We start from the raw sequence: 20,905 nt of genomic DNA on the forward strand, positions 1-20,905 counted from the left end.
CGCGACTTGAGTTTGGCACATACTTCCGCAAACCTACTAAACACTCCCGCTTTCAATCGTACGCGTCTACGTTGTGCATGTCCTGCATTGATTCTCTTTCGTTCCGCGACAGCATATGTACAATAGAAATGAAAATCGAGACAAAAGATTACAAGCCTGGGCAGGAAATGCGAAGCCCAAACCGCGACACGCACAAGTGCGCGGTCAACATGTCTACAAATGGTCCAATAGAAAGAATACGCTAATTGACAAGGGAGCAGGTAGGTAGAGTGTGCGTGCGAGGGGATGATGCAGGTCCACAGCAACGAACGGAAGTAATAAAAATACAGTCCCTAGCGTTCACCGCGCAACCGGAGCCTCTAAGTTGCGGGTAAAATGCAAAATACCGACGTCGACGTGAAAGAAAGACATCGCTCGGCAGCACGACTAGGTGTAAGTGTTTAAGACTAGAAACGCGGACAAAGTCAAAGTTCATTGGGTATGATGAGACGAGACAAAGTCTGCCGGAGCGGAGAGGGACGCGGCATGTCCCATCGCGCTTGTTGGCCGCGAGACGTGCGATGAGAGTGCGCTGGGCGGCCGTGAAGACAGTGGCGGGTATGAGGTCGATGACGTCAGCGATGTTGCGAGCACTGGTTGGGGTTGGAAGGCCGGCGAGTGTGGTGGGAATGCGTACGTGTTCTCTGATGTGGAGAACGTCATCGCAGGGACGGACGATGAAGTGGGCAAGACCGGTTGGTACCCAGAGGGCGTGCGTGAGAGCATGCGGGCGGCGGCTCGAAGAGGCGAGAATGCTGATAGAGCAGCGGCGAGGCGTGATGGGTCGTCCTGCTTCTTCATTACTAGATTCTTCTCCAGTAGCTGGCTCAAAGACGGGGCATCACGCTCCACAGGAGAGCCAGGGTATGACTTGGTCCCTGGCCCGGTGATCGATGACAACGAGGTAAGCGATGACAGCGACGACGTGGATGCCCGTCTCGACAGCGTGACACCTGCAAACTCCAGCGCCGAGGACCCGCGAGGTGGCTGTGACGGTCTCTGCCAACGCCAGTTCCAAGACCTGCCATCAGACCCACATGTGTCAGGCTGGTTGTACATCCATGTCGCGACGAGGACAACTGAAGACCCGAGGATGAACGTGAGCGTCATCTGGAAGTTGAATAGGGCGACTGAGGCAAGGAATGAAATGACGATGCTGAGAGAGGTGGCGAAGCCCTTCAGGATGTTATCCGCGTACTTGATGACCAACGCGGTTAACAGCCCACCAAGAACTTGCACACATACCGTCGCCCATGCCCAGACACCGAAATGCGCGAACAACTGCAGGCTCACGACGCCGGACGTAGGACTAGGTGCTGACTTGGAGAAGACGATCGGGAGGAGTGCAGGGAGTAGGGAGAAGAGTGACAGCTGGACGTTGCGTACCCAGAGGTCCGCTGGCGAGTTCTTCAGCACCATCTCGAAATAGACACCTGCGAGACCAGACGTGAAGCATGCAGCGACGACGGCCATAAAACCCTTGAACGCATTCAAGTCGTGTGAGGCGTCAGTGGACGAGGAGGGTGAATGCCCGCTCTGTATCTGAACGATACCGACACCAATGGCGAGAAACAGCAGCGCAAGCCACTTTGTCGGGCTGAGTCTTCTGCGAAGAAGCACAACAGAGAACGCTGCTGTGGTCAGAATCTTCATCTGGTAGCTGACCTGGAATGTCGCGGCATCGAGATTGGACACGGCGACGAACTGGAGATTATTTTGAATAACGTATAGGATAGCGGGGATAGATAATTTCCAGCAGTCGGGTCGGAATACCTCTTTGCCTAGTCGGCGGAAGCGGTACAATAGCGCGTGGGGATTCCATATTGATGGGCTGGGCTGGCCAGAGCAATCGAGACGCGTGAAGGCGACGACGAGGGATATGGAGCCTTTGAGCAGCTCCGTCATGAGCACGGCGGCGGCGGCGGAATACGTTTCTGATGGCGCGGCGGATACGCGCGAGTAATGCATTATGAGTGTTAGTAGGGCATTTTGGACTGCCAGAGTCACTAGTCTGCATAATGAACATTGGTAAGTCTCGACGGAAGAGGCAGCGAACGCGTTGGCACGATATAGCCCGACAAGGCAATGGGGATCGCCAGGAACGGTCGCGTGCGCCTGGTATGGAAAGCAACGAGGACTCACGAGACGTATTTGAGTGGCATGCCGCAGACCGAGGGGGATGTATTCTGGCTCTCCGGCAGGAGGCCAAGCTCCTCATTCTCTCGGGCGTCCGCCTCCTTCATGCTGAGGTTCAAGTGCAACGCATGGCGCTGCTGTTCGTCGTAGTTGGAGTGTTGAGACATGGTACGTATGGATTATGGGGAATGTAAGGCGGGCAAGAGGGTATCTGACGAGCGCAAAATGAAAGGGGTTTGCGGAGAAGGACAGACGAGAGAGCCAGAAGGGCGAAGGCTTGCTCCGCAGCTGGAAGAGCGCAGACAGGAAGCACTGCCCAAGAGCGAGCGCGGGCTTTTCAGATCTGCCTGGTCGCGGGCGTGGGAATCCCCGTATAGACGACCTCGGGCGTCTGGGCGCCGTGCCCCTAGTCCGGTTCTATTTCTGCGCCCCCGGATCTCCCGCCAGCACCCCAGATTGGTTCGTTGCGCGGGCTCAGCGTCATCCATGTGCATGAGCGACCGCCACCCCGACCCGTTCCCGACTCCAGTGAGGTCTGTGTGCAGCCCACCAGCCCTGAATGTTGGCGAACAATCTGGTCTGGTAGAATTATTCCCAAGGTGGCAGAGCACATCGCAGCCGACGTCGCACCCGGCGGGACGGGCGCCTGAACGGGCGCTTTGTAGGCCTTGGCAGTGGAGTGGAGTGGGTGGGGCTGGGAAGCATGGGCTTGCAACCGGGCATGGCAAGGCGATTGAGAAGGCTCTCCACCGCTAGCATGCCAATGATCTCTATCAGTCCGCCATATCATCTTCGTCGAACACACCCTTGTTGTCTGACACACCGCAACATCTGCTGCGCAGCCGCCCGCCCCACGCCTCCGTTTCGTCATCTCCTCCCTTTTGCACAACCGCGTCGCGGTCTTCTCACCCTGCACGCCTCAGTCTCAATGCATCCCGGTTCTCCGCACTTCCGTCATACAACCTCCTCAACTTTCAGTCCTGCATACAGCAACTCCGCAGCCAATCAATCCGAGGAATGCCCGACCCGAGCACAACAGCAACTCCTGACAAATGCAATGGTAGATACCGTCGACAGCCTTACAGCTCACCCTCGATCTCCAGCGCGACAGGACAGTGGTCCGACGCGCCGTATATCTCGCTCCTGATCTCGCACATCTTCACGCGCTCCTCTATCCTCTCGCTCACGACGACTAGATCGAGTGTCAGATCAAAATGATACGCAAGTCACGATGTAGAATCACGCACACATATCCAGCCGCCAGCCAATGCCCTTCATCCTGCAGTTGAATCGATATGAAAAGTACGTGTAGTGCCGATCATCGGGATGCAGCTTTCTCCACACATCGACGAACTTGCCAGGCGCGGCGTCGTCCTGCGATGCTGCATCGGACGCGGCGGCCGACGAAGGGTTCAATATCCGCGCAAACGCGCTCGTCTCCACTTCGGTGTATCCCGGCGTTTTGTTCCAGTTCGTTTTTGGGTTCGCCAAGTCTGTGCAGTAATAGATTACGTCATTGTGAGTAAATGCGTCCGCGCGCAGATGTGAGAACAGTCGAGCACAGAGATGCCACCGCGCGGGAACGCGAAGCCAGAAAGATGCAGACACAGTAAGCGGCGCGGGACTCACCGAGCTCCGTAGGTGCAACGTTCAGGTCTCCGGTCCAAATCACCGGCTTCCGCATGTCGAGCTCGCGCATGTACTTCGTGAAGTGCACGTTCCACTCCTTCTTCGCTTCTAGTGTCTACGTTGGGCCACAATGAATGAACACGCAGCAGTATGATAAAGAGCGGATGAACGATCAGAATCATGGAGAAGGACAAACATGTTTGATCGTGCTGTGTGACGCTCACCTTCAAGCCCTGGCCCGCATTCACGACATATGTCCCAATGAGGTAATAGTTGCTGAATTCGAGCGTGAGGATCCGCCCTTTGACTGAGCCAGGATCCGGATGCCCAGGGAGTTCTCTAATTACAGAGACGGGTTTTATTTTGGAGAGTATGGCAGTGCCCGCTGTAGAGCACGAAGTGCGCGTGGATTGCGACGTCCACCGTGCGGCGCCATACGTGAGGCACACGGTCTAGCACAACATGCTCCATATCACTCACAGTAAGTCTTCTTCTCCGAGATCGACCAATACCGATACGGGAACCGGCTGGTTAGCGCGGGGTCCACAGGTTCATTGTTGACCTCAACGAGCGCAAACGACCTATCCGATGAGCCTGCGCGTCAGGCATACCGATCGCCCGCCCGCACGCACCTTCGTCTCCGTCAGCACCAGAACGTCCGCGTCTTCCGCCTCCACGTAGTACTTGAAGCCCTGCGCGCACACCCCCGCGGTCAGCAAACCAGCGTGCACATGGACAGCACGCGCGACGCGCACCTTCTTCTGCGCCGCGGCGAGCCCGCAGATGTTCCACGTCGCGATGCGCGTCGTGCCCGGCACGCGCGGCGGGATCGAGACGTGCACCGGGATGACCTTGTTCGTCGGCTGCCCGTTCGGCGCCAGCGCGCCGTCGCCCGCGGGCGCAGCACCAGCGCCAGACTCCTCCGCCTTCGCCTTCGCGGGCTTGTCGACCTTCGCCTTCTTCGTGCGCGGCTTCTCTTCTGGCTCGGGCGACGAGGCGCGCGACTGCGGCTCCGAGTCCGTCGCGCCCTCAGGCGATTCCGATTCCGACAGCGGGGCCTTGCGTTTGACGCGTGAGGAGCCTGACGCAGCGCGCTTGGGCGGCATGGTGGCGTTGCGCAGTAGAGGTGGTGCTAGAGGTGCGAAATGAAACCGACGGCGCTGTTCCAGAAGGGCTGGGTGGCAGACGCGAGATGGTGCCAGCGACAGACGACGGAGAGCGGTGGCCAGGAGCAACTGCGGCATGTCGTTGCCACGCCACAGACGCGTCAAATACCAATATCCTACGCGTCTAGCGCCCATGTAATGCAATCACGGTGATCATTGACACGCGCGCGGTGGGAGCGCGTCATTCATACACTCTGCGTTAAGCAGACATACGGCAAATGCGCAGGTGCGTATAACTTGGAACATTCGTAAGCCTCCGGCCTCCATAAATTCATACAGACCTCAGCAATCAGACTGCCAGTGTTATTCCCATGACCTTCAATCTGGATGACTACCGAGTCTCATAAATGCTTGCAAGAATTCTTTGCTTTAGTATCGATATGGCGTACAAGTCACATTGGATAGAGAAAAATATCACGGAGAATGGGGTAGGTATACATGCCATATTTGCCTGATGCGCGATGATCCTTCCATAAATCTCAGCATAAAACACCGCCCTTCAGCATCAGTACTCTCCAAACTCGACATGGCCTGTCTCCGATGCGTGCGCTCGCGCCTCTTTCTCGCCCTTCAGTCCCTTCTTACAGATCTGAGTATCCACGTGAGCGCTTGTCTGAAAGGAACCCGTCTCTGTAGACTTACCTGGCATCTCAAGTCGAAGGTCGCAGTGTTCGTATACGCCCTCTTGGCCCGTAGCGTATCCGCCAGCTTCTTCGCCGCCACCAACAAGGGGTCGTTATCGCCTGGACCTGATACTGGCACGATTGTCTGGTGGAAATCATCCGGCACATCTGGCATGGGCGCAATGGTGGCTGCATCATAATGGATGCCCGAGTATATGAGCACACAACGGTTCCCAGAATCGCGCCCAGGAGGAGGGTTGAAGTGATCGATGCGTCCCGTCTCGACGTCAATGGACGCTATTTCCGTCGAATAGTACGATGCAAAGATGGCAAGCTCGATGGCGCCGCCCCAGGAAGCCGGCTTCAAGATAGTAGCGATGTATTCTTCTCGTGAGCGGCTGTTTGCAGGATGGGGGTTGCAAGGAATTCCAGGCAGGCTAACTGACAAGGCTTACCCGAGGATGGCGTCGCTCCACATCTCGGGGTTCCTGCGAATCTCATCTGCCACGACTGCGGAAGCATTCTTTCAGAGCACGTCAATAATTTCTACGACGAGCGACACACTCTGTCGCATCTTCGGCGCCTGCTCGATGTCTTGCTCGAAAATGAGGGCGATGGAAGAAAATAAACAAGAATTATCGTCCGGCACAATCTACGTGCATATAGTCAGTCCCCACATTCCTCAGGACGCTGATATCTTTTTCAAAATGCTTACACGGTGCACAAGGTATCCTCCTTCCATAGGCGCAGAGTCTGGTCCGCTGGTCCTACCGGCGCTTGATGTAGTGGGTGCTGGGCTGTCCCACTGGCTGAACTGGGATGCCGTCAATCCAGTCATTGCAGACATCGGACTAGTGACAGACGATGCGGGAGCACTATCGGATCTTGGTGCAGAAGGAGCAGCGGTGGGTGCCGCCTTCTGCAGTAGTGTCAGTTGATCTCCCTGCTTCAGTCCGAGGCTTGAGATAGGCAGCTCCGGTATAAGGGTTAGAGGCTGCGGCGGGTAGCCCGCCTTCACTGTGGTACATCTTGGTCAATGCGATTCAGCACCAGGGCCAGACGGACTAACAGTCCTGTCGCGAAGGTGGTATCTCCGTAGCGGAGAAGATCTGCTGTTGCAGGTCGAGAACGGTTGAGTTCTCAATGTCAATCTGGAGGGTGGTGACACCCTTGGGGTGCCGAAGACGTATAGCGGCCATGAGTGTGGTATAAGTATCGATATAAGAGAAAGAGAACGAAGTGTGGTGTGTAAGGAAGCGAGCAGTGCTCAAAAAAGCTCAAGACGGCAGCGTGAATGATCGGGTCCAAGATTTGATGATATCATAGAGTTCGAGCACGTGCGAATGTCGATCGATCACGCGTGTCGACGCGTCCAACACTGCACGGGCCTTCCGGTCTCTTTGGTTTAGGAGTGCATGTTGTTCAAGATGTACGTACGGCCGTTAGATATTTCATCCTAATCCTCTTCCACCACCCCATCATCCTCCAGCTCCTCCTCATCCAGCTCGTCTTCCTCCTCATCTTCCTCCGCGTCCTCATCGGCGTCATCCTCGTTGACATCCTTGCTGATTATGGCAATTTGAAGGCCCGGACCCAGACCAAATAGCTGGAAGTACACTGCGAGAGCACCCACGGCTATAGCGGCCCATCCCCATCGAGCCAGAGCGTAGCGCTTGTCTTCCTCACCGTTCGACGATGCATCACGGCGCGATCTCCAGCTGAATGGCAGCTGTCGCGGAAGCAAAGTGTGTAGAGAGCACGACAAATGCGAGTCCGCTGTCGGCGGTAACGAGACTGGGTCCGGAAATACGAATGACTGCACTGCATTTGCATGCGCGACGAGGGTGGGATACGAGTCGGAGAGTAGGGTTTGCAGCAGTGGGTCAGCGAAAGGAATTGACATCAGGACGTGAGTGTGAGCAGCAAAGACGATGTCAAGTGTGGTCGGCCTGTACAGCCTGTCTTGAGTAGTCGTCATGAATCAAACCCATTTTCGAATCTCACCTGTCACTGTGAAGGTGAAAGTAGCGATTATCGCCCAGCAATTTTGAGTAAATGGAGAGCAATGCACGGGCCTTGGCGAGCACCTGACAACCTGTCGGTGAAAGTAAATAGGCACGAAATTGAATCTGACCTGATCACGTCTGAAGGCATTCTTAAACTTTATAGATTTCAACTGCGATTTCCTCTTCTTTTCCTTCCGGAACACGGAGGAGATCCCATCCTGTTCCTCGTCTTCCAGTCCCGGAATGCCCCACAATTCAGAGGCCTCCAAGCGTGGTTTGTAGGACTCCCGTACACGGTCCGCTACGTAATATCTGTGAGGAATAGGGAGGGCAGCGACCAGGACAGGTCGAGTCGTTTTCCACCAGTTCGAATGGAGCGAATAGAGCATATGCGCCTGCATTCAAACCTTGTGATCAGTTATGCTCTCCAATCGGGAGTGCGAGTAAATACCACAAGGTCCCCATAGTCTGATTGCACATGAGCTATCCGCGCGCACAGTCGCGCCTTTTCGACAGGAGTAAGTGACCCGTTGGTGTCGTGAGCACCCTCAAGGTGGGCGACATACTTGACAATAGACGGGAACGTAGACGCATTACGCAAGCCGTGCGTCAAGTACGGCAGTTGTCCTGTTAGATGCCAGGAGTCAGCTGAGCACAGCGAGTCCAGTGTAGCACGAGCGCAACAGACCTACCGCTGGGGGACACGTCCGGGTTTGCACAGTGCGCAACAGAAAACCGACCAGGAATGGCGAGCTGCAGATAGAGCAGCGCTGCTGCGCTTGCGGGATCCAAAGACAGGGCTTGTCCGTGAGCAGGCCATATGTGCAGGACCAAAGGTGCCGACGGCGAAGGAGAGTCGGACATGGTCGTCACCGTCACGGTCCGGATGATCGTCCAGAGAAAGCGCCGGCTCGAGAGTGACTGCAGAATGGGCGTGACGCAGCGCGTACCGTCCAGGTCACGCACTCGATCATCTCGCCGGCCATCTTGCACTCAGCCACACTTGCTTTGCTCTAGACCACCTTGTCTCTACAGTTTCACACGGAATAATAGTGTCTGCTATGGAAGACGACTTAATTGTCGTGGACGATGTCGACGACCAGGAGGAGCCCGAGGCTGGCCCCTCAAATCCAAATGGTTTGAAAGAGGCAGACCAGGAATACCGGCCGACTCGTGCAGCAGCCGCAGCCACTCGGACAATGACTCGCGCATCTTCCAGACGAAGCACGCCTCCGGTATACGGCGGGATGGACTTCTCAGAAACGCGCACTACTCGCTCTGCTGCGGCACGGAACAAGCCACAGCCAAAGCTGAAGCTGAAGCTGAGCGAGAAAGCTGCCGCTCAAGCACCTGGAATGTCTTTCCTTGGCCCATATGATAGGGAATTAGACTCAGATGACGAGGACCTGGTCTTTGAGGAGCAGTTCATACTTCGGATGCCACCCGGGGATGATTGTGAGAGGCTGAGGAAGATTGTTTCCTCGCGTGAAGTGGGGAATGATGTGTGGTTCAAGTTCAAGGGTGAGTGTTTGTAGCGGAACACCTGGATTATGCGAGACAATACGGTAAGACTCACAGGTCTTCAGACTCACGGCGAGCCGTCTTCCACATCGGAAACAGCAATTATTCGGCCAAGTTGGTCGATCTACCATGCCTTATAGAATCACAGAAGACGCTTGATAACAAGCAGATGTTTAAGGTGGCAGACATCTGTCAGGTTGGGCACTCTCACTCGAGATTCATTGCAACTCATTGATTACTCCCTATCCAGATGCTAGTCGTGGAGGCCCCTATGGAGAATGAAGATGCTATCACGAATCAGCGAAACTTCAACGTTGACGAGTTCATCTGGCCACACGGGATCACGCCACCACTGCATCACGCCCGCAAGCGTAGATTCCGCAAACGAGTGAACCGTCGGGTGAGTAGTTTGACGAGAGTTCTGTCAATGGCAACTGAATCATTCTTCAGACAATAGAAACGGTCGAGCAAGAAGTCGAGAGACTCCTCGAAGAGGATGCGCTAGCATCCGAAGTAAAATACGGCTAGTCTCATTTCAGGCGCAGTTTCATTCATGCTAATTTGAAATGCTGCAGATGTTCTCGAGAACGTCAATCCGGATCTCTCAGATTCGGAATACGTGGACAAGGAAGGGCCCCTCGACGCGCCCACGCCGTTCATTGGTTCAGACATCGGAGATGCCCCCACGCCAGGTCCAGATCATGGAGACGGCGAGGCGGAAGACGAGGGCGAGGATGGTCATGACGAGGGCGAGGGAGACATCGACGAGGAGCTGGCCGCTGAACTCGACTTGGCTCTCGGCGATGAGGAGGAAGAGGGCGAAAATGAGGATGACGACGAAGACGACAGCGAAGAAGAGGAAGACGAGGAAGATGACGACGATGACGATGAGATGGTACAAGCCAGAAAGCTACTAAACGAGGAGATCCGAGACTTGGAGGCAGCAGTGGCGAAGAAAGGCAACGAGATTGCAAGCTCGGCGAACCCACTGATCAAGGTTCGTCCTTCAGTCACGCATTGTTTATGAACAGCTGATGATGCCGTGCAGCGACGATTCGAGGATGCGCTCAAGAAGCTGCAAGCAGACCTGGACACAAAGTTGGTGCAGAGAGAAGAGATAAAGGAGCAGCAGCGGATGAAGAAGGAAGGAATCATCGCAGAAGAAGATACCGAAGGCGGCAACGAAGCCGATGGCGAAGAGGCCGAGCAGGACGATCTCTTTGGCGATGATGCTGGGGCTGGCATGGACATGGATTAAGACGAATTGCGCATTATCTGGTTTTATGCGCCACTCCGATGCAATCAGGACGCCAAATAAGATATAAATCTACTGCGCCAACAGGGTGACCACTGCTCCCTGAAGCATGAGTGGCACGTACACTATACATACAAACGGTGCAAACCAAACGCCTAGCAGTTCCCAGTCGGCGACAGCTTGTCGTACTTGTTCCGGTACGAACAACCATCCGAAAGCGAGGAGGCTGTAAAAGGTATAACGGATAATCCTAGCGGCAGAACGAGAGGATTTTGAGGAATAGCATAACGGAAAACCCAATGCGACCGCAAGTACCGCTGCCAGGGAGAAGTTTAGGATGGATATACCGGATGTGACAACAGATGCGATACACAAATTGAATGCTTTCAGCACTGTAGCAAGTGGCGCAACCTCGTCGCGCCCAGTGTCGATCGTGCGCGAACTGATCACCGGAACAGTATACGCAAACGCAAACATTGCCAGCGATGATGCCTTGCGTTATCAGAATATTAACGATTGAATGGTTAGCAGTTGCTGTGTCGCTCACCGTTTGGTAGCTCAGGAAGAATGGCCTTGTGATGGTAAAGAATGTCAATATACCAGCGAGATGCGTGGCAATAATGACAGCTAGAGCCGGTAACACAGGTCTCCGTCTTCGCGTCCATTGACCTTGTCCACTTGGCGCAGCAGCATCCGTGGCTTTTTCTCCGAGTTGCTCCGGCGTCCAAATTGATCCTGCGGTAACCCATTCATTTAAGCCCGTGAAAAGCATTGCTATACCGATGATGATAGCGCTGGGTAGATAGCTCCCGATCTTCAGGAATGTTTCCGTGCCGACCAATAGGTAGAAGAAGAACGATGCGTGCAAACGTTCGAGTAGATTGTTTGTCGTCCGTAGTGTAGACTCCATGACCCTGCACAGTATATTGAGAGAAGGAAATACGAGCATAGACAGTCTCGATATACTCACCGACCAAAAGCATGAAAGCCATGAGGACCAGCGGCGGGCACTGCAAAAAGTGTGATGGCGTCGATGCGGAATCTGAAAACGGTCGTAAATGAGAATATTATAAGACAACCAGGACTCGTGAAATGCAGTCATACTGATGTAACAGCCCATGAACACCGCTCGCTTTGCCGCGTGCTTGGTAACCCACATGTCGCAAGATATTTTTCGCTCTGTATGCGTATTCATTGATGCCGTTCACATGCTCGAGGACGCCAGGAAGCCAAACCGGAAGCTCGCGGGAGTCTGAGTGGTCGTATACAAAAACTGGAACGCCACCGGTAAAGCGGGATATCAACTGGAAGGAATTGATCAAATCCTGGTTGGGAAGACGACCATTAAGGCCCTCTGAGAGGTTGCATTTTCAGAAGATCAGAAGAAAAGCACACTCAGATCTGTAGGAGGGCATACCAAAGAAGACGCCAAGATGCGAGAACGAATGACCGGGGTAGTCTATGTTCAGAGCGGTCCAGATGACGCCTGATGACAACCTCAATGGTTCCGCAAATAGGTCTCAAGAGAGCAGAATTCAGCACGCTATCCATGAAGAATTTGCTGCGCACACACTAGATTGCTCAGCGCCATGGTAGGCACTGATCCACGCCTGCATCCCTTCCAAATAACCGTCACTGATGACAAAGATCAGATCCTTGGCCCACAAAGAGTGTCCTATGGACGGTGAGCGATATGCAATATGCACAGGCCTTACGACGCACCTTTGAGGAAAGATGCTAAGGACAAGACAGAAGCGACCCCTCGCAGGTTCAGTGTTCCATTGCCCTCTCCGGTCCTACTGAGCCATGAGGCGCTGATCACCACTGCTTCAGTACCAGAAGCGCGCGGAGACGATAGTAGAGCGTATGAGTTGGAGCCACTGGCGTGCTATGTTGAGTGTCAATATTTCGACCTCACCAGCAGGTCAGGGAGGCTTCTCACAGAGGATGCTGTCGAGAATAGATACCTCTGACTGGCCGCAGGCAATCCCATTTTCTCAAACTCTCCGACTAAATATCCAGATATTCTAGTGCCAAGAGGCCGTTTAGCTCATAGCACGACAAGTGCACAGGGCAGCCTTACTCCTCGCTTGTAGCATTTTGATCGCGCAAGCGCTCTAGTTCAGCCAGGTATTGATCTGCATGGTGAACGTCTTCCCAATTGAAGTATGTATTGACCTAGACACAGTAAGCAGGCTACTATGGCCAAAGGTGTTGGACAAATGTCTACCTGCCCCGGCTGCAGAGCATTCTCGTCAATGTATGTCTTTTGGCCTAACAGCGGCAGAGGGATGAGCAGTAGCCATAGATGCCCAACAAAGAGTAATACAAGACTGCAGCAGAGCGTGTATGAGCTGAGAGTCAAGAAACATACGACCTAATCCTACATTATTATGGGTAGACTTCTCCATAGCATTCCCGTCAGCTTCCGTCGCCTGCGAATTTTGAGGGCGTTGCGATCACCCTTCGGTCTGAGTTTCTCTCGTATCTTGGTAATGACTGAAGGTGCCATGTCAGCCGGACACACCAACCAGAGGATAAGTACGGGGCGGTCTAGGGTGCTCAGAGAGTCGAGACGCGCGACCGACATGGCCATACACGCCCACGTGACGGTGAATGCAGTGAAGAAAGACTACTACGAGCTATCTTGAAAACCTTACGAAACAAGTGGCATGACCACACGGTTCATGCCCGCACACGTTGTCATGACGCTAATAATCATATACATCGCTATTCTGCGTCAACACAGTACAAGAAAGTCGGAAATAGAGTCGCCCCGGATGAATTAATATCTCCTCCGCCCTGGCGAGCGAGAACGGTCTCTCCGCCGTTCACTGCGGTACAAAGAGTCAGTTGAAATACGGAAAAAATAGTGTTATGTACTCACTCAAAGCGAGATGCATGTCTGTCGAACGTCCTATCACGGTCACGGAAGTCATCCCGCGATGACCGATAATCTCGATCGCCGCCCCGGGGGGGAACTCCACCAGCAGGCGGAATGCCACCGCTTGCAGCGCCTGCAGGAGCGCCCGAAGGAACTGAGGATGGCGGACCCATTTTGCGCTTTTCACGCTCTTCCTTGAACTTGACCAACATGTTACGCAGTTCATGGTAGCCTAGATGCATCTAAGTGGCAGGGTTAGATGAATGCCGACAGTGTATCAATATATAAAATGCTAATATACCAACCTTTCCTCCGAAGTGATCAGCCAAACGACGATCCGAATCGAGGACGGAGAGGTATGCACCGCAAACGTCACACACACGCAGCTTCTGATGACCAGATGCGCCGGACGTATCAGTCAGCTGTTGGAGCTCTCGCTATACAAAACGTCAGTACCGAACCCGCCATCATGAAGCTAACTGACGTGCCTCCTTCTCTGCTTTCTCGCTTTTCAATGCCTCAATAGCGGCCATCTCCCGCATAGATTCATCCACCTGTCCTTGTTCACCTGGAAAGGATACCAGTCAGTCAGAAGTAACAATAGGAGAACAAACCATACGTGCCCAGTGTCTCAATCTTCTCTGTGCCTCCCTGGATGGCTAACTCAATCTCAGCAATTTCCCTCATCTGTAAACAAGGCGAATGTAAGCATCAAATGTGTGAGAGCTGACCACGGAGCATACCAAGTTGGTCGTCTTCGCGTTCTCTTCAGGAGTCTTCTCCAGCCTCCTATGCGCTGCCCTGATTCTACGGTCGCACTCATCGACAAATGCGAAGATGTTGGACTCGTATTCTGTTTGAAAGCGAGAAAATATGGGATTGTTCGGATCTGTCTCCTTCGCCTGCAGGTATTCCGTCTTCAAGCGTTCGGTGTGAGACTTCGGGCAAGCACCCAGATCCATTTTCTGACATGCCAGTCAGCTACGTTTCCCGGATGCATGTGCCCTACTACTTACTGTGTTGGTAAAAAGCGTGTGAGGGCATGTTCCGCAGAGAAAGTTCCTGCAGACTTTCTCGTCTGACCACGTCAGATTGGCATTCGCGACACCCATTGCTTCAGGGCCCATCATTTGCTACTAGAGGTCAGTTCTGAAATGAAAGCAAAAGCAGAATGCCACATACCTCCAAGAGCTTACGCTGCATTTCCGCGAGTCGACCCATGATGTGCAAGTCTTTGCTATGCTGGGGTACTTGGTGTTTATGAAGAGGCGAGTTTGAGCGCTGAGAGCGGCGTGCTGAGATAGTGAGAAGATGGTCGTTTGTCAGCGCTTACGTAAGCACACGCTCAGGCTGCAGGTTGTGGGTCCAGCGATGAGCGTAAAGCAAAGCTTCTAAGGCGAAGACAGGAGAGCCCTGTATGCTACCTGGGGACACACAGCACGCACGGGAAAAAGGTGTAATTCGTAACAACAACCAAATCCTGATTTCAGTTGCATAAATTGTACAGTACAAGATTGTAACGTATTCCGAGAAGGATGCTCTAGGACAGAATGCATATACATATATAAAGGGTGCTAGATGAGGCTATAACAGCGATTGACAACGGGAAAGCTTGCAGATCATGATGCAATAAGAGAACTGTCGAAAGCGATGAATCTGTGGCAACAGCTTGAACAAGAATAACTGAACAACTACGCAGGCGGCTGGCCCCGCCCACGACCCCGCACTCCACCTCTACCTCTTCCGCGACCCCGCCCTCGTCCTCGTCCTCGACCGTCAAAGGGATGATCAGGACGCATGCCATCTGCTGGGACGCGCGAATCAACGGGTTTTGATGTGCTTTGCTCAACGTTGGAAGATGGCTCATGTGAACGAGGCTGGTGATGTTGCTTGTAGGGTCGGCGGAAGTAACGCTGACCGCGGTGAAATCTTGGAGGACGCTCCGAATCAATTTCCCGGACATTGTGGCCACTAGACGAGTCTCGCGATCGTGGTTCGTGCGGGAGGGAAGGCGTGCAGCTTGGCGAGTCGGCAGGGGTTACAGTGGAGTCAATTATGTTTTCGGAGCGATCAGTATACGCTTGCTTCTCCTCAACCACCTCGAAGCCACCGAAGGTCTTCAAGAGATTGCGGATCTCGTCGTGTTTTCCCGGATCTTGCCTAGAGGGAGGACCAAAGGTAGCAGTCTTTCCTGCGTCAGACATCGTGTATCGCCACGCATCACTCCTTTCCTCTTCAGTCGCTAGTTCCTTGTCCAGAATCATCCAGACAGCCTCGGGTGCTGAAGAGTCGACCGCGAGACGCAGCAGTGACTTTGATTGAGGACGAGCATAGACCTCGTCGTGATCCGCGTCATGGGGATGATATGTCGTAAAGAAATACTTGATAACATCGATATGGCCACGCTGCAAGGCTACGTGGAAGGCGGTGAAGCCGTTAGAGTCACGTTCTCCGGCCTCAGCACCTGGACAGTAGATCTAAGTTAGCATTTCATTCTTCTAGAAAGCCTAGACAGCGTACCATGGGTGTCAAGCCACTCTATCAAGTCAGCATCCCCATTCTTCGCAGCGATATGCATTAGTGTCTCCGATTTGTCTTCAGGAAGAGACTGCAAGAAATCCTCCGAGCCTTTCCTTACTTCGCCACCGGCTGCATCGACATTGTCTTCCCAAACACCCTTTTTAACTTTCTCTGGGTCTCCGCATCGGGCCGCAGTGAATATCTCCGAGCGAAGAGCCTGTAAATGTTCTCTTTGTGCACGAGCCTTTTGCTCTGCGCTTTTCTGAGACGCTGCATCCTGTGCCTTTTTGTTGAACGCCTTCATTCTCTGTCGTTCCTCAGCTTCCTTTCTCTCTAGCGTTATCCACAACGCGAATTAGGTTGTGTCGGTACAAGTGAAGATTACTCACCCCTCTCACGTGCTTTCTCTGTTGCAGCTTTGCGTGATGCCTCTTCCCGTGCACGTCGAGCCTCTGCCTGCTCCTGCTCTTCACGCATCCTGCGGAAACGTGCCTGATACTGCTTTGGGGTTTCGGGTGGCGGCTTGGGGTGTTGGTCACGATAGCCTATATGCAATATATTAAGTGAATCTCAGCATGATCGTGTTTCGACTCACGCATGTTGGAGTGACGGCTGGCTCTGCCGCGCAACAGTTCCTCAAATAAGAACCTACCACGACTATAAGCTCCAACAGTGAACGAGGGCTAGTGTGGGAACTGACATGTAGAACTCAAGGTGTTCCTCGTAGTACGTATCGTCGTAGCCATAGTCACCGTATTCGTAGTCGTCTTCATCATCATAGTTGTCGTAGCTGTTGTTTGATCCATCCAAGTGCTTAAGAAGGACATTGTATGCTTCACTCAGCCGCTGGAACTGAGCAGTGGCGTCTTCGTTACCGGGGTTCTTATCGGGGTGTGTTCTCAAGGCAAGCTGTGGTATGTAAACATCTACATTCCACTCACGTTCCTACAGTATATGCTGCATACCTGTCTGTATGTGCTTTTTACGAGTTCGAGTGGTGAACCCTGGCCATTCACGGTTAGTTTGTCATTCTTGAATCTCTCAGTCGCATTTATAGCAACTGACCTGTTCAAGGCCAAGGGTACTGTACGCTTCAATGATAGTGGAGTGCCTGTGTACCATTATGCCTCGCGTTTGGAGTACAATGACCAGACAAAACTGAGAACACGGCAACTTGTACAAGAAAAACACGCGCACCGCAGGCGCCCGAACGCGACGCGGTATGTACGCGTGCCAGTCGCGTGCCACGTGCGACAGATACATACGCCACTGACTTGTGCCACAACTGGTGGACGTTGTCCGCCTGGGCCAGTGGCTTTACTAGGATATGACCCAGAATCAGATTGACTTGTGTTTGCATGCCACCAAGACCCCACTCTATCTCGCACGATGACTAGGAATTGCCCATAATGGATTACGCTCAACACTGGTTGGTCAGGATCACGCATAGTACCTACTCAGCAGTCAAAATTGCCCTACTGAACGTAGATAGCACTCCCCTGGAGATAAAACTACAACTACTAAGCGTAAACTCAACAAAATCGATCGCTACATAACAATGTCAGTCTCATAATCTTCGCTCAATACTCGAGACCACGTACCTCTTCAACTTCGCCCTCCTGTCTAGCAGTGCCTCCGCTAATCGACCCTCTTTACGAGCGCGCTTCAGCTATGATAACAGGCGATATCCATCAGGGACGCATAGACGAAGCGAAGGCTGTAGATTTACATACCTCCTTCTTGTCATCCACAGATACAACCGACCGCCCGGCACCCCAAGCTTGGTAGATTTTACTAAGAAGCGTCGTCAATGAGTGCGCGCGACAAAAACCGAGTTAAATGCCATGCTCACTTTGCACCGGCTTCGTCCACCTTCATGCCATCGGTCACACCCTCCGTCCTCTTCTTCTCCTCTTCATGCGCTTCTCTCTTGTACTTGCTTTGGATCTTAACCCAGAAGCGCTCCGCAAATCCAACTTCATCACTATCTCCGCGTAGGGCGATAGTCCCGCCGGCGACCTCATCGACAGCCAGGTACTTCTCATAGACGTTCTGGAAAGCAACCATGCCATCGGGTAGGACGATAGGGGTCCACTCTTCCTGTGGCCCGCGAGCTTCTCGGTCCGCAGACACTAGCCCGTGCTTGTCGCATGATAGAAACTTCCCTTCTCCAACACCGGTACGTAGGTTGATTGTGGGCGAACCCGCTACGCGCGTAATTACCCACACTTGCGACACTTCAGCTGGTGTACGGTCGAGGAAGCTTACTGGTTCCTGCCCTTCAGTCCTGTCCTTGTCCAGCGAATGCAGCACAATGCGTCCCCGGGTAGAGTCATACGTGATGCAGATGGGTGAAGGATCAGAAGGATGCATGATAAAAGTTGGGCCACGAATCTCGTGGGCACTCTCAGGTAGCACCCATGTCTCTGGACTCTCTTCCTCCTCTTTGCGGCGACGTCGGCTAGTGCTTGAACCTTCCTCTCCATCCTCCCTCTTGCGCTTCTTCTTGGTTTTCTCCCCCTTGAATTTGAGCTTCGTCGGGCGGACTTTGTCGTCAGAGGACATGATAAGCTCTGTAGTTGTCTAGTCACAAAATGCAGCGCACAGAGCAGTCAGAGGGCAGATGAATTGATGTGGATTGTGTTTAAGACAGTACTGCGGGTATTTCGCGTAGGAAATGATACAAATGACGATTGAGGTGTTCGGGGTCCCTCTGGATCGAAGCGCGTGGGAACCTTGACTATTTTGGCCGCACGCTGGAAAGTCTACACGTCCCGCCCACCCGCCGTAAATCGTCAAGATCCTCAAGATGAAGTTCAACGCTGGTTAGTTGCTGTTTTGTCGCTATCTGGAATGCTGCCAGTCGTCCAGGGCGCGAAAAACCGGCTCGATTTTGCGGAGGTTTCGGCTGGATGGACGCTATGCTCTCTGGATGACCTGTGCTGCTTGTTTGGATGACTCTGTACTGATAGTGCTCTTCTCTGGTGTATATTCATGCAGACGTGTCCTCTTCCCGCCGCAAGGCGCGCAAGGCGCACTTCTCGGCGCCCTCGTCCATCCGCCGCAAAATCATGTCCTCTGCTCTCTCGAAGGAGCTGCGCGGCAAGCACAACGTACGTACGCTCCCAGTCACAACAGAGAACATAACGTCTCAAGCGTGAAATAGACTCGTTCACTGCCCATTCGTAAGGACGACGAGGTCCGGATTGTACGCGGGAAGTACAAAGGTCGGGAGGGCAAGGTCACGCAGGTGTACCGCAAGAAGTGGGTGATCCACGTTGACCGAGTCCAACGGGACAAGTCGAACGGTGCTGCGGTCCCTATCGGTATCCACCCCAGCAATGTCGTTATCACGACGATCAAGCTAGACAAGGACAGGTATGTCTATGGCGTCAGCGCATTCCCGTGAAATGACTCACGCTATCCTTTGCAGGCGGGCAATCCTCGACAGGAAAGACCGTAAGAAGAGCAGCAGTTCGGGTGAGGATGTTGAGATGGTTGACGTATGTTTACGATTCTGTTGTTTCATATCGACGTGTTATCTGACTCTTTCTTTGAATGCAGTGATTTTGCTCTTTCTTTGCTCTTTGCTTTCCGTCCGGTCCTGCATCATACACTCAAAATCACATCATGTATGTATGCACTCTGTACGCACATGACATGCCATATGAGATATTCGCCTGCATTACAATGGCCACATGCATACATTCTCTCAACGTGTGTGCTCAATCAGAAGATAACGTCTTCGTCTTTGCTGCTCAGGAGATCCCCGCCTCCCGCAAACTCAGGCTCGAACTCTGGATTGATGACCTCCTGCTGGATTGCATTTTTCTGTACTTCCGCAGCTTCTGCGTCGCGCTTCTTTTTGCCTTGTACTTTCTTCAGTCTGGACAGATTGGGGCTCAATATGATGTTAACATTCAACAAGACTCCACTGACCTGAAGAACTCTTCTCGGTCCATTTCGTCAAGCTCGCTGAGGATGTACTTGATTGTGTTATCCAATCGAGGAATAACTACGTGCTCGATTGCGTTAACACGGCGGTTGGTCGCACGAATGACCTCGTCCAAAATCATGAAGGCGGTCTGTAGCGATGCCAGTTCCACCAAGGTTTCCACTGCCTTAGCGTATACTTCCTTCGCTCGCAGTACTTGTTGACCACCACGGCCAAGACCAGTGAGATTGAAGTCTGTAAAGTCCCCGTGCATCAGATTGCGGTAGCCAATAAGGGGATGAACGAACCGTTCCGTGGTATCCTCACCACCTCGAACGCAGGCAGTACGACACCGGAGACATTCTCTTGCTTCGCCTTCACTTTGAAGGATGCCGACTTCGCTTGCTCCTGGACAAGGTAAGAGATGTCCCCTGTTGCGTATGTGACTTCTGCGAGAGAGAAGGACGCCAGTTGCATCACTCGACCCATCTTTCGCTTCGCCTGTCAAGTAAATCAGCCATGTAGCTTCAACTACGGAAACGTCACAATGCGTTGCTGGAATAATGTACGTAGACTGCGAACGTACCTCATCCACTTTCCTTAAAATGGCCCGGAATCTGGTCGTTAACGCATCTCGCTTCTTGGCGAGGAGCGAGTGTCCTGTCTGCGCTCCTCTCAGGCGAAGCTTGGTGTTCGTAAGCGCCATACGCGTCGGAAATATGTTCTCTCGAGGTCCTGTGCCAGACATGGTGTTCTGTTCACGGTCTTCTCAAAGCACAGTGGGTCGGGTATAAAGGACGATGGCGTCTACTACAATGACGCGCAGGATCAAGGTGCTCGGACGGTTTAGCGCTTGCCGAGTTCATTGCCAGGGATTGGGGCTTCTCGGCAATCGCATTCATGATGAAAGGCCTCTCTGCTCAGACCTTCTTGTATGGATCACTATTTCGCGTACCGCAATTACAAGAGGGGACGGGTCGATGCTGATCAGCGTGTATACATGCACTGTAAACAATAATACAATACTATGATGGTTCTCAACAACTAAGAAAAACCTGTGATGCGCTGCAGTTGCGACAGCATTGATACACATTTTCACCCCGGTCGTGGGGGCTCTTGGGCGGTATTCGAAGCCGCTGAAGGCGCGAAAAGACAGGCAATGCATGGAACATGCGGCTCACGCGATAGGAGG

The 20,905-nt window shown here is 53.1% G+C and overlaps 11 protein-coding genes across 11 annotated transcripts; 2 read left to right on the top strand and 9 right to left on the bottom strand.

The window, feature by feature from the left end:
* Nucleotides 1-71: 71 nt before the first annotated feature.
* POSPLADRAFT_1167334 (hypothetical protein) lies at nt 72-2,475 on the bottom strand. Its single transcript, XM_024487960.1, has 2 exons — nt 2,182-2,475; nt 72-2,050 (listed from the first exon to the last, which is right to left on the bottom strand). Exons 1-2 carry the CDS (start codon nt 2,340-2,342, stop codon nt 472-474), a joined length of 1,740 nt encoding a protein of 579 aa, XP_024341927.1. The 5' UTR covers nt 2,343-2,475; the 3' UTR covers nt 72-471.
* A 779-nt stretch (nt 2,476-3,254) lies between these two features.
* Nucleotides 3,255-5,048, bottom strand: POSPLADRAFT_1136164 (hypothetical protein; the record flags this gene model as incomplete). Its single annotated transcript, XM_024484651.1, has 6 exons — nt 3,255-3,367; nt 3,423-3,668; nt 3,805-3,919; nt 4,029-4,143; nt 4,285-4,331; nt 4,437-5,048. The coding sequence occupies 6 exons, from the start codon at nt 5,046-5,048 to the stop codon at nt 3,255-3,257; spliced, it is 1,248 nt and encodes a 415-aa protein (XP_024341928.1).
* Nucleotides 5,049-5,408: 360 nt separating this feature from the next.
* On the bottom strand, nt 5,409-6,792 carry POSPLADRAFT_1178789 (hypothetical protein; the record flags this gene model as incomplete). Its single annotated transcript, XM_024488617.1, has 6 exons — nt 5,409-5,556; nt 5,613-5,991; nt 6,049-6,103; nt 6,158-6,245; nt 6,309-6,610; nt 6,663-6,792. 6 exons carry the CDS (start codon nt 6,790-6,792, stop codon nt 5,476-5,478), a joined length of 1,035 nt encoding a protein of 344 aa, XP_024341929.1. The 3' UTR covers nt 5,409-5,475.
* A 527-nt stretch (nt 6,793-7,319) lies between these two features.
* On the bottom strand, nt 7,320-8,427 carry POSPLADRAFT_1116715 (hypothetical protein; the record flags this gene model as incomplete). Its single annotated transcript, XM_024483475.1, has 5 exons — nt 7,320-7,542; nt 7,598-7,688; nt 7,736-7,994; nt 8,051-8,226; nt 8,292-8,427. Coding segments are annotated over 5 exons (885 nt in total), but the record flags the coding sequence as incomplete, so codon positions are not given.
* A 233-nt stretch (nt 8,428-8,660) lies between these two features.
* Nucleotides 8,661-10,565, top strand: POSPLADRAFT_1065100 (hypothetical protein; the record flags this gene model as incomplete). Its single annotated transcript, XM_024481901.1, has 6 exons — nt 8,661-9,120; nt 9,186-9,316; nt 9,371-9,520; nt 9,571-9,643; nt 9,696-10,117; nt 10,169-10,565. 6 exons carry the CDS (start codon nt 8,661-8,663, stop codon nt 10,376-10,378), a joined length of 1,446 nt encoding a protein of 481 aa, XP_024341931.1. The 3' UTR covers nt 10,379-10,565.
* POSPLADRAFT_1178794 (hypothetical protein) lies at nt 10,448-12,922 on the bottom strand (the record flags this gene model as incomplete). The annotated part of the gene is made up of 11 exons (XM_024488618.1): nt 12,763-12,922; nt 12,606-12,708; nt 12,459-12,553; nt 12,318-12,402; nt 12,098-12,263; nt 11,949-12,050; nt 11,793-11,894; nt 11,480-11,729; nt 11,346-11,417; nt 10,923-11,289; nt 10,448-10,867 (listed from the first exon to the last, which is right to left on the bottom strand). The coding sequence occupies exons 1-11, from the start codon at nt 12,885-12,887 to the stop codon at nt 10,448-10,450; spliced, it is 1,887 nt and encodes a 628-aa protein (XP_024341932.1). The 5' UTR covers nt 12,888-12,922.
* Nucleotides 12,923-13,082: 160 nt separating this feature from the next.
* On the bottom strand, nt 13,083-14,513 carry POSPLADRAFT_1178795 (hypothetical protein). The gene is made up of 8 exons (XM_024488619.1): nt 14,442-14,513; nt 14,276-14,392; nt 14,003-14,224; nt 13,883-13,946; nt 13,748-13,827; nt 13,565-13,696; nt 13,263-13,501; nt 13,083-13,209 (listed from the first exon to the last, which is right to left on the bottom strand). The coding sequence occupies exons 1-8, from the start codon at nt 14,478-14,480 to the stop codon at nt 13,161-13,163; spliced, it is 942 nt and encodes a 313-aa protein (XP_024341933.1). The 5' UTR covers nt 14,481-14,513; the 3' UTR covers nt 13,083-13,160.
* An 857-nt stretch (nt 14,514-15,370) lies between these two features.
* Nucleotides 15,371-15,993, bottom strand: POSPLADRAFT_1116712 (hypothetical protein; the record flags this gene model as incomplete). Its single annotated transcript, XM_024483474.1, has 2 exons — nt 15,371-15,723; nt 15,780-15,993. Coding segments are annotated over 2 exons (567 nt in total), but the record flags the coding sequence as incomplete, so codon positions are not given.
* A 1,197-nt stretch (nt 15,994-17,190) lies between these two features.
* POSPLADRAFT_1038952 (hypothetical protein) lies at nt 17,191-18,402 on the bottom strand. Its single transcript, XM_024477466.1, has 4 exons — nt 17,632-18,402; nt 17,513-17,573; nt 17,381-17,448; nt 17,191-17,327 (listed from the first exon to the last, which is right to left on the bottom strand). The coding sequence occupies exons 1-4, from the start codon at nt 18,342-18,344 to the stop codon at nt 17,312-17,314; spliced, it is 858 nt and encodes a 285-aa protein (XP_024341935.1). The 5' UTR covers nt 18,345-18,402; the 3' UTR covers nt 17,191-17,311.
* A 186-nt stretch (nt 18,403-18,588) lies between these two features.
* POSPLADRAFT_1053915 (hypothetical protein) lies at nt 18,589-19,188 on the top strand (the record flags this gene model as incomplete). The annotated part of the gene is made up of 3 exons (XM_024480462.1): nt 18,589-18,604; nt 18,780-18,892; nt 18,946-19,188. 3 exons carry the CDS (start codon nt 18,589-18,591, stop codon nt 19,186-19,188), a joined length of 372 nt encoding a protein of 123 aa, XP_024341936.1.
* Nucleotides 19,189-19,508: 320 nt separating this feature from the next.
* POSPLADRAFT_1053916 (hypothetical protein) lies at nt 19,509-20,461 on the bottom strand (the record flags this gene model as incomplete). Its single annotated transcript, XM_024480463.1, has 4 exons — nt 19,509-19,665; nt 19,719-19,968; nt 20,022-20,214; nt 20,300-20,461. 4 exons carry the CDS (start codon nt 20,459-20,461, stop codon nt 19,509-19,511), a joined length of 762 nt encoding a protein of 253 aa, XP_024341937.1.
* Nucleotides 20,462-20,905: the final 444 nt, after the last annotated feature.

Source organism: Postia placenta (assembly GCF_002117355.1).
Source record: "Postia placenta MAD-698-R-SB12 unplaced genomic scaffold POSPLAscaffold_3, whole genome shotgun sequence".
NCBI lineage: Eukaryota > Fungi > Basidiomycota > Agaricomycetes > Polyporales > Adustoporiaceae > Rhodonia > Rhodonia placenta.

Excerpts from the sequence above, each read along its gene's own strand:
- POSPLADRAFT_1167334 (XM_024487960.1), bottom strand. The coding sequence starts at position 2,342 with ATGTCTCAACACTCCAACTACGACGAACAGCAGCGCCATGCGTTGCAC. Across the intron at positions 2,051-2,181 it reads ATGCCACTCAAATACGTCTC|ACTAGTGACTCTGGCAGTCC; the intron begins GTGAGTCCTCGT and ends TTCATTATGCAG.
- POSPLADRAFT_1178795 (XM_024488619.1), bottom strand. The coding sequence starts at position 14,480 with ATGGGTCGACTCGCGGAAATGCAGCGTAAGCTCTTGGAG. Across the intron at positions 14,393-14,441 it reads TGCAGCGTAAGCTCTTGGAG|CAAATGATGGGCCCTGAAGC; the intron begins GTATGTGGCATT and ends GACCTCTAGTAG. Across the intron at positions 13,697-13,747 it reads GCGAGAAAGCAGAGAAGGAG|CGAGAGCTCCAACAGCTGAC; the intron begins GCACGTCAGTTA and ends CGTTTTGTATAG.
- POSPLADRAFT_1038952 (XM_024477466.1), bottom strand. The coding sequence starts at position 18,344 with ATGTCCTCTGACGACAAAGTCCGCCCGACGAAGCTCAAATTCAAGGGG. Across the intron at positions 17,574-17,631 it reads GTGGACGAAGCCGGTGCAAA|TAAAATCTACCAAGCTTGGG; the intron begins GTGAGCATGGCA and ends GACGCTTCTTAG. Across the intron at positions 17,449-17,512 it reads CTGTGGATGACAAGAAGGAG|CTGAAGCGCGCTCGTAAAGA; the intron begins GTATGTAAATCT and ends CTGTTATCATAG.